The 10,882-nt window shown below is 39.7% G+C and overlaps 1 protein-coding gene across 1 annotated transcript in view; it reads right to left on the bottom strand.

The window, feature by feature from the left end:
* Nucleotides 1-1,585: 1,585 nt before the first annotated feature.
* Nucleotides 1,586-10,882, bottom strand: part of LOC104980819 (putative ankyrin repeat domain-containing protein ENSP00000383069) — a gene marked incomplete at its 3' end in the record, with an annotated part of 9,601 nt that continues 304 nt past the window's right edge. The window contains exons 2-6 of the mRNA XM_010829608.1: nt 10,753-10,878; nt 7,943-8,057; nt 7,608-7,784; nt 3,181-3,287; nt 1,586-1,723 (exon numbers count right to left, since the gene is read on the bottom strand). Coding sequence (XP_010827910.1) covers nt 1,586-1,723; nt 3,181-3,287; nt 7,608-7,784; nt 7,943-8,057; nt 10,753-10,878 — 663 coding nt within the window. The remainder of the gene's footprint in view (nt 1,724-3,180; nt 3,288-7,607; nt 7,785-7,942; nt 8,058-10,752; nt 10,879-10,882) is intronic.

Below are 10,882 nucleotides of genomic sequence, written 5' to 3'. Positions count from 1 at the left end.
TGTAATTTAGGGAATCTCAGCTTTTAGATAATGTGTACCTAAATTTATTTATAACATATGAATTCACTATATTAGAGAGCATAATGATCCCCCATTATTGCAGCTAATTACACCAAGAGCAGAAAACTAATCACAATCAAGACCTGGCCTGGACCACTACTCTTCCTTCTCTACCTACTCAAACTCTGAACCAGCAGATCTTTCTGACAGTGATGTTTAATCTCCATGTTCCTCTCAAATTCACTTGGAAGACATATCCCTACTCTTACAGTGGGTACTGGCAAGTTCTAGACAGGGCTTACCTCTCTGAATTCCAACTATTTTACTTGAGATTTAGGGATTTCTGCTGAATGGGTTCCTTATGGGGCAGGGTCTGAAAACATTTAAGGTGGAGGCAGACAGAAATCTGATGGAAGATTTTCATTATTACAGGAAACAGATCCAATGAGGGGCCAAGCATAATTAGGGAATCTCAGGCAAGCTGGCTCCCACTACTCTGGGAAGGATGACAGGGAACCTGTGACCTAAGAAAAGGTGCCCCCACAGGACGGAAAGCCACCTTGAGGTTCAAGTCTAGACACAAAGGAGAAAGGGAAGTCTGCTCAATCCCTGCAGGAGCACTTGACCCTCTCTGACAGCCTAAAATAGTCCCTACTGATATCTGCTAGCAGAAAAGATAAATAAGATCCTCAAGAGCACCTCATCGTGAAGATCTAGGCTTCCACGTGGGCTCCACATAAGGTCTCTGAGTGAGGGGGGAAGCTAGGCTGCCCAGCTGCCCAAACTGGGTGCTGGAGCTTTGTTTGAAACAGTGACTGAGTGACAGCATACATATGAGAACAAAGGAGCTCTCACTCTGAAGTCAACGTGTGCATCACCTTAAAGGCTGGGGAACCTGTACCCAGAGGGGTGGCCTGGGAGCAAAGGTCAATCATGAGCCCACCGCAGGATGAGTTTTTTTTTTTCCCCCTTTTAACATGATTTTATTAAAGGTCTTTAAAGAGCCACATCCAGACTCCAGATCCAGCTGCCAAGCAGACCCTGTCAAGACCAGCTGTAGCAGCAGTGATGCAGCAGTAGAATCAATGCAAGGAATAGGATGAGAAGGAACTATTTTCTCCCCTCCAAATGACTTGTGGAAGAGGACTGTTTCATTGATCTTAGGGAATTCTCCAGGTTCTTGGAAAATTCAAGAAGAAGTGTACAGAGAGGCAAGCCCTCAAGGGAAAACAGGATTTGCTGCTGAAATAAATATTTCAAGACCCAAAGAACTAGTTAGAAATATCACAACTGTGACACTGTTCATACGCCATACCAAGAGGTCACACTTGGAATGAAATAGCTAACGTCAAGCTTTCTAAGGATCAAGGTCTACATGTCCTGAGATAAAGCACCCCGAGCCCACAGCCAAGAGTCACTAATTGGCCTTTGCTTGGCTTTCAGCTCTTGAGGGGGAACATCTCACCACCATTCTCCAAACTGCCTGCACCAAACTGGAACTCTCACTGGCCACGTAGCAAGTAACAGTTAAAATTATTTTTGGCTGCAGTTTAGTGAGAACTGGCATTTTAATGTGAACACTTACATATTAAATCCACTAACAACAGCATATTCTTCTGCAGTCCATCCAAAATCATCTTGAGAATAGATGTCAGCACCTTGTTGAATAAGAAGTCTGATGACATTTGCCGATTCATACTTGACAACAAGCATGAGGGCTGTTCTAAAACAATAGAGAGATGACTTCAGCCTCAGGAAGTTGAGTTGACTTACTTAAACAGTTAATTTGATATGCTTTACCAAGTGAATGCCTTGCCCTTTCATGAAGAACTGACCATTTACAGGCTCAAGTGTTCATCTTTGCAAATTACCTCCAAGGCTAAAATGAAGGGACAGAAAAGAAGCCTCCTGTCCCACTGGAATGCCAGGTAGCAGCACTTACTATTTCAAAAGTCCCTGATGGGGATTTCCCTGGTGGGCCAGTGGATAAGACTCCAGGCTCCCAATGCAGGGGCCCTAGGTTCCATCCCTGGTCAGGGAACTTGATCCCATATGCTGCAACTAAGAGTTCCCACAACTAGGACCCCACATAGTCAAATAAATAAATTTTTTTTAATAAAAATAAAGTCCTTCATGGACAAGAAACGATGTTGAGGTCACTTATCTGAGGCAGAAGACAAATTCTGCAAATAGGGACAAATTCCCTATTTCCTCTTTAGTCTGATATATTCAGCTTCAAAGTCAGCAGGTTTAAATTAAAAATATTGATAATAATGGGAATAAAAATCATCATGGTGGCAGTTAATGATGTGGACAAGCATGTGCTAGGCACTAAAAATGAAATACTATATATAAAATCTTTCTTACACACAGGCACCTTTGAAAGATGCATTACTATTTGCCTTTTGTATCAGGAAACTTATTTGCTGATGATAACCCTAATCGGTAGGAAACCTAGGAATTGAACGTAGCCTGAATATAAAGCCCATCATTGTCATATCATTCACCTCTGACTTGTCTTTGTTAAAGGAACTGTTTATCCGATCAAAGCTATCTTTCTTGCTTCTACCTGCATTAAAAATGAAAATATCAAAATATGCTAAAATGAGAAAGGATAAAAACTGATGAGCCCACAGGATCTGGTGACCGTAAGTAATAATCACCTTTTTGTGGCTGTTGTCATTTAGTTGCTATGTTGTATCTGACTCTTTTGTAACCTAGTAACATCAGCATTCTTCAAACAAAGTAATTTAAATCAAAGAGTTATCCAAAAGACAAAATCAAGTCTTTTAGTTTTACTATGCATCTTATAAAAATATATACATACAAAGTAGAGGTTAAAGAATTATTTTAAAAGAATTAAGAAACTCGACACTGTCATGAGGTAAACTCAAAAGCAGAATCCATATTTCACAAAGCTAATAAAACTAATTTGAAATACCTCAGCTATTACAAGATCAACCAACCAAAGAAAAAGAGGTTGCATATGACATCAGTCAATATTATAAAGGAATATGAATCCTGCTATACATCCCTGCTATATATTGTTCATGATTCCCAGTCAGAATAATTGATTTTCTACCTAAGTAGATCACAAATGAATCCTCTTATTCATTTAATCTTGATATTACCATCCTAGAAGAGCACTAAAGGTTTTAAAAAGAAAAAGAACAACAGTACCTTTTCATCTTATCAACCACATGTATATTTGCTTCTTTCTTTACTAAAAACTCCACCATTTGCCCTCTCCTTTCACATATCACAAGTAACAGTGGTGTCAGGTCATCCTGTAAAACAGAGAAAACCATTTCTAATGTACAGAGTTAACCTATTTCTAAACTGAAATTAAAATCGTGCAATAGATTATCTGAACTTAAAAGTCAGAAAGTAAATGAAAGAGAGCCCCCTCCTCATTGCCCTGTGCATCTTCTTTCTCTTTAATATGCTCCTCCGCTGGGCCTTCCCTAGTGGTCCAGTGGTTAAATGTCAAGCTCCCAATGCAGGGGGTGTGGGTATCATTTAGCTACTGCGTCAACTGCATATTTTAGGGACAATGCTGAGGCAGAAATATACAATACTATCTATAGCATGCAAAACTTATCCAAGGATGACCATGAGTAAACTCAAAAGGTTTACAGACATTCCAGTGGGAATATTATTCTCTACATGGACATGCAAAGAGAGAAACTTTTTTTTTTCTTTTTCAAAACGTCAACTGTGGGAACCCTGTTTTACTGCTTTCTCAGAAAGTTGGAATTTAATCTTACTCATTCTCTCTCCCTTGCTTGCTCTTTCCACCACCCTTCCTTAAGTTAGACGTTCTGGCTGAGAGATCAGCATTAGCTAGACGCTAACTGCATTCAGAATGAGCACCCTCCCCACGTTATCTTCAAAGACTCTTCTTGATGACTCTCACGTGATTACCTCCAGACCACCAGGAGGAAGCTTCCAAAATCCTAGAGTTCTGGTGTCTGTCTTGCTTTACTGCTTTTAGTCAAAGATTGCAACATAAAATTGCCAATAAATACATGCTCAACATTTTCTCAGGGAGTTGCTCTTCCACTAGCTCTCCCTGAACTGTCTCTTATAATCTTGTGTGTTTCTGAGAGTTATTCAGTGAAAAACCGCCACAACCAACTTAAAAATTCTAATTTGAAAAATTTAATCCCATTCTTAAGATATTTTTAAAAATATGAAATCAATTATAGATTAATTAGACTGTCTTTAAACACCTTCAAATATTTATCAAAATAAACTATCAATCAAAAATTGGAAACTCAAATGCTTATGGATGGAAAGCTGATGACTTGAGTAAGTGAAAAAGCCAGGTGAGGCTGGTAACCCCAAAAACACATGTCCCACACAGAAGGGGTGGCCTCTGCACGCAGACAAAAAGTAGGATGGGCACAAGGGGGTCCAGATTTGGTCCTTGTAGAAGCCTGAATTTCTGCATAAGCCTCCTAAATTTGAAATGTTGACTCAATATATGGAGGTAAACTAAACATATCCAAGGGCTATGTTTGGTTTACGGCCCACTTTTGGTTTTATGTTTGCTGTTTCCAAACAGGTGGTTATAAAACAAATATTTGTATGTGAAACCTTTCCATTCTTTAGTATCATATGTTTCACAAAAAAGTGAGTCCCAATATGTAATAAATATGGCTATTAAGACTCATAATTCAATTAAATGTAAATTCTTTTAAAAAGACTCATAATTCACAGTCAAGAATGTTTCCACTGCCTGTTGAAACTACAGTCTATCTCTAGAATTCTTCTAGATTGTTAATAAAATGGATCATGAGTTTCCGAGCCTGCTGAAAATAAATGCTTAAAACAACTCCCCTCTGTACTGTTACTAACTTCATGGGTTTTAAAGCTCTCATCTGCTTATGCCAGGGATCAGCAATTCTAACAGTCACCCTGCAAGAGTCTGTCCTGAAGCTGATGCCAGAAAAGGCTCATGAGTTACTATTACTGCAGTCAGGAAAACCTTGCTGGTAACAAACATCTGTTGACCTAATGACCTGGATGATAAGTGAAGGTGCAAAATCCTTAAAGGGTCAGACTCTACAGACAAAGTGACTTCGCCATGAGCAAATCACTAAAGACTCTCAGAGTGTCACTGAATGATGAGTGGTTGGAAGAAAAAGGAGTTATCATTCAAGCCCATGGATATTGCCAAAGATACTCCTTTTAATGTCTCAAGCACAGGGGCAGAGAAAAAGTCAGGATTATATTGTTGGAAAGGAGGGAGCTGATAGAAGTAGCTAGTATTGATCAAACTCCAACACCTCAGGAGACTATTTTCTTTTGTGAAGGGGGCATTTAGAAATTACATGTATTCACTCCACAGTTATTCATCAAGGATTGGATCAGAATCTCAAGGGAATAGTTCTAAATACACACATCCAAGAATTCCTTGGTTTACTCAGTCAAAATCTACAGCGAACAGTGTAGGCTTATATATTTTTAAAATAAATTTCCCCAAATAATTGTGGTTCACCAGCAGAATATAGCTGAGGATTAGTGCAGCAACCTCTCCAGTCTCATCTCTTACTCACATGGCCAATTCCTTCTCTTACATGGAGGTTTGAATAAAAAAGAAAATTGTAAGAGGCAAGAGTCATCAAAAGTGCAATTTTTTTTTAAATTGTCCTGGGTAAATAGTGGTAGAACAGGGACTAGTAAACCCAAAAGGCAACCTGATTTCATTATTTATAAACCCCTTATTTCCTTCCCATCAAGACATTCTAGATGGGAAAGCAGAGTCTAGACTCTTATCTAAGTGGATGATTCTGCCAGAATAGGATAATATCAGGTCATTATTTGTTCTTCTCTCTTAATTCCCACTTAATCACCACCTGTTCACTGTCAGTCTGTTTTGATCAGAGTCTTCTTAAAACTGGCACCTAGGCAAGTTTACAATTCACTCACACTCTTTTTCAAAATAACAACTATTATCCCTGAAAACTGAAAAGCATATAAGAAATATATAAACTGAAGGGAATAAAAAGCACAAAGGAAAATCTCAAGACTTCCATGGTGGTCCCATGGCTGGGTCTCAGTGCTCCCAGGAAAGAGGGCCTGGGTTCGACCTCTGGTCAGGAAACTAGATCCTACATGCTGAAATGAAGCCCAGCTCAGCCAAATAAATAAATATTAAAATAAATAAATCCTCTTCTTGGCATTTCCCAACTTCCAAAATTCCAGCTTGACTTGCACTTTTCACTTGCTTGCTCCTTTTCCTTTCCTTTTACCCTCTTAAGACTTGAGCAATGAGAGGGAAACTGTGTTTATATAAACCATTTTTCATAAAATGGGAATTTGTGAACAGCAGCAAGATTTCTAAAATGTTGTAAAATGCTTTCGTTATGTTTGAATTTTAAGACAAAGTCTACTGAGGCAAATTTTGCTTTACTGTGTTATTTTAGACTGATTACAAAAAAAAAACTTAAGTTGGGGAAAATATTTGGAAAATGTTTTGCCTTTAACAAGTGCAGTGTTATCACGAATACCAGCCATAAACGCATAAGGGAATGCTTTACTCTCTAATGCTTGAGAGATATCATGATTTAAAGTGAAATCTTAGACAATTTGGTTCCTTCAAAATACTTTCACTCAGGGAAGGCTGGAGCTTCCAAAGAAGGAAAACTGAGCCCACCTGTGAGAGTGGAGGGAGTTCCTGTTGCAGCTGCAGCTGCAGGACATCACATGTGTTCTGGAGAAAGCAGGAGGGGCGGCTTCGCCATCACCAGCTCCACACGCACAGCTGCAACCCCACCGAGCAGTTCCCTGGGGCTGAGTGCGGGAGACCCCGAGGTGTACATCGCGAACCAAGCGGTCACCAGCACAAATGAATGCCTTTGTGGAAGTCAAACATGACCTGACCCTCTTGGCCGGATCTCAGAACCGGGGTCCTGGAGGGCTCAGGCTTCTAGGCCTGCTGCTTCCCAGGCCCACTTGCACTCACCTGGCTCCCCCTCATGGGCACTGGGTCTCCTTCCTTCTCCTTCCCACCCCCAGGGCACCCATTCTTTGAGCCCCTGGAAGGAGCCACTTCTCACATCACTTAACTCCCCCCAGGTCTTCATTATTTGTGGGCTCTGAGTCTACCACCCACTTCTGGGCACGTTCTGATGGGAAATCTTCCTTCTGGAGTAGACGGCTGGCTGGGAGACACAGCTTTGCCCTCTCTGTGGGCTCCAACATTTTTCCCCCTGCAGTGTCTTTGGAGTTGTTTCCATGGTAATAGGGCTTGATGGACACTGTTCAGTTTACCTATTTACATAGTTAGAAATAAAACACTTCTACCCTTGCCTGGAAAATCCCATGGACGGAGGAGCCTGGTAGGCTGCAGTCCATGGGGTCGCAAAGAGTCAGACACAACTGAGCGAATTCACTTTCACTTTCCACTTCCATGCATTGGAGAAGGAAATGGCAACCCACTCCAGTGTTCTTGCCTGGAGAATCCCAGGGACAGGGGAGCCTGGTGGGCTGCCGTCTATGGGGTCACACAGAGTGAGACAGGACTGAAGCGACTTGGCAGCAGCAGCAGTTTACAAAAATGCTTTGTAAATATTTTGTAAATAAAGTTAATTGAGATATACTTTGTTCCTGGCTTCTATATTTGCGTCGCAGAAAAGCAGCTTTGCTGCGAGTGATATATTCTGGCAAAAGACAGTGTAGTGGAGAGCGGTGTTCCCACAGACGTCCATGACATTTGGGTCGTCAGCACCATGCTCCAGCAGAAGAGTCACACACTCCTCTTCTTGGCATTCTATGGCCTGTCAGTGATGTGCCAAGAAACTGTAAATTCTAGGAATTCAAAGTAAACAGTCCACAAGCTTCACCAGTTTGCTATATCTAAATGAGATGAATTCACTTTTAGTCTCAGTAGTTAAATCACATCCACCTTGGGTGGACACGGTTTGCTGCCCCATACCTTCATCAGTGCTGTCCTGTTTTCATTGTCACAGAGATTAAGCAGGCATTTTCTCTCCAAGAGCAGAGTGACCACTGCTGAATGGCCATTGGCACAGACCAAGTGGAGGGCAGTCCTATGAAAGCAAGAGGAGTTTACAGGAAACTGTAGTGTTACTGTTTCAAAACAAATAATTGTTCCTGTGATTGAAAACATTCAATAGCATGCTATTGCTATCCCTCTAAAACAAATATTTTGTTTCCTTCTGGAGAAAGAACATTGTATATTAGCATTAGCTCTTCTTAACACAGTAATGAAAGAACAATTTACTTGAAGAGAATGACGATGACCTTGAGATTCAGCTCAACTTGGGTTTTAATTTGACTTTCACTCTGTCACTTAGCTGTCACTCAGCCTCTCTGTGCCTCAATTTCCTCATCAACAAAATGGAGAGATAGTAGTTCTCTCACAGGACAGCACTGCAATGCTTAAATGAGATCCATGCAAAGAGTTTAGAACCGTTCCTGGGACAGGTAACAACTCAGTAACTGTTAGGTAATATAATCATACTTACTGCTGCTGTTGCTGCTGCTTCTAAGTCGCATCAGTCATGTCCAACTCTGTGCAACCCCGTAGATGGCAACCCACCAGGCTCCCCTATCCCTGGGATTCTCCAGGCAAGAGTACTGGAGTGGGGTGCCATTGCCTTCTCTGATTTTACAAGGACAACATCTCAATGAAGTTAAAGTATATCATACCTCCTTTGAAGATACATTTTGAGGATTAGAGACAACACTGTGCTTCAGTGATTCTAATACCTTCACTTTCTGACATTTTAACGTCTCTGACGTTGGAATGAAATTTATAATTCACAATGTCTGTACAACTATAATTGGTAGCATTTTTATTTGCTCATTTCTCATTTTTCCCATTGATCTAATTACCATAAGGTCTTTTTGTCTAAGGTTACTTCTTTTTAATTAAAATATAGATGCATATTACATATTATTATACAATACAGGTACACAACATAGCGATTCACAATTTTTATAGTTCATAATCCATTTAAAGTTATTATACGATATTTGCTATATTCCCGATGTTGTACAATACATCCCAGTAGCTGGCAGGATTTTAGTTCCCCCACCAGGTATCGAACCCTGGGCCCACAGCAGTGAGTCTTAACTACTGGATGACCAAGGAACTCCCTAGATTTCCTTGACTTCTGAAAAGGCTGAAAGTTGTCAGAAAATATCAATCCTCAAAAAAAATTCTAAAAACAATTGAAAGTGAGAAATCATTTTTATCTGTACCACATTCCTACTAGTGCCAAAAAGACAAGGCCTGACTGCTAATCTGACTTGCCTAGAGACAGCTTGATCTACAGAGAGTTTTAAATTTTTTGTGTTGTTAAAATGTTGTCAATATCCAGATTTCTTTTCTTTCTTTTTCTTTTTTTTTCTTCCCGTGTGTGTGTGTGTGTGCCGAAATCCAGGAAACTCCAGAATTCTTACTTTTGAAATCATTCTTAGAAAGGCGTTTGGGGTGGGAGGGAGGCTCACAAGGAAGGGGATATATGTATACTTACAACTGATTTATGATGTTATACAGCAGAAAACAACACAACATTGTAAAGCAATTATTCTCCAATTAAAAAAAACATAAGGTTAAGAAACAGTAGAAATAGAAAAAAACAGAAGGTCTCTGTCAGCAGATAAAAAATGTATAAATAGGAATCTGAGTTTTATTCTGGTACTTTTTTCAATGTGCATATTTGAAATGTTGGATCCATACTCTATCTGAAACTTTTTGGTGAGATAAAAATTGAGTTACTTTTCTCTTTTACCAGGTTATTTCTCCACCATCTACACACAGTTTATCATTTCTACAGAAAAGGTCATCATTTTCAAGTTCTAAAGTTTTACATACATTTGGGTGTTTGGTCATTCTGTTCCATTAATTTATCTATCTTTTCAGTTGTTAGTGAATGAACACTTTGTGAGCACTTATAGCACATTTTGATATCTAGAAGGGCAAATCTTCCTCTACTATACAAAACTTTTAATTTCATCACAACAATTAAAGACAGCATATGTTACCCAAAATCTTTAAAATCATGAAATGTTGATTTGCTTTAAATATAGAAAGACCATACATCCTAAGAAAATGTCTTCTTATTCAAGGACACAGCCAGCTTCCTACTTCAAAGCTGTCTTCTAAGGTCCTTCAGCCAAGAACACATATACCTAAGTATAAACTGATATAAAATGGATATTGAATTGTATCTGAAAATTTTTAATCCAGAAGTTGACTTGGCATGGGAATTATTTTGCTCACTATGCAGTTTTATGTAATATATAACCTTACGGTATAAAACATATACACTTTAAAAATAAGACATTGACAACATCAGAAATCTGTCCACTGCCATGATCCACAATAGGCGATCCATGAGGAAGTGTTTTCATAAATCACATGAGAAAAAATGTGAGAGCCAGAAGGTTCAGAAGATTTCCTGAAGGCTATATAACTTGAGAGCTTTTACTCATGAGTACATCATGCTAACCCATGCAAATAAAAAGTAGGAGGAAGAAAGGAAAAACAGATGCTATTCATGTTTCATTTCATTTCTGTGATTACTGACATTCAGTTAAATGACTTCAAAACTATCAGTAAAGCTCTATAAGGGGAATTATAAGTGGATCCAAAACCAGCTAAGGCTTTTTGCTGCCTATAAAGTCTGCGGGGTGCTGGATCCCAGGAAGGTATCCAGGAGCCTTGGAGGGAAACTCACAAGAGGGATCTCTGCCAAGGCCTTCCACCCTGCTTACCTGTTCATCTTGTCCCTGTCATTCAGGCCATTTTTTCCAAACAACAGAACATGCTGCACTTTGGCTACGTTGCCCACAATGGCAGCTTTGTGGATCTTTCTGAGGTCTTTGTCTCGGATGCGGTACCTGG

This window comes from Bison bison, unplaced genomic scaffold (assembly GCF_000754665.1).
Source record: "Bison bison bison isolate TAMUID 2011002044 unplaced genomic scaffold, Bison_UMD1.0 scf7180017858826, whole genome shotgun sequence".
Lineage (NCBI taxonomy): Eukaryota > Metazoa > Chordata > Mammalia > Artiodactyla > Bovidae > Bison > Bison bison.
Note: the sequence above shows the minus strand (reverse complement) of the source record. Positions and strands in the feature narration are given on the sequence as shown.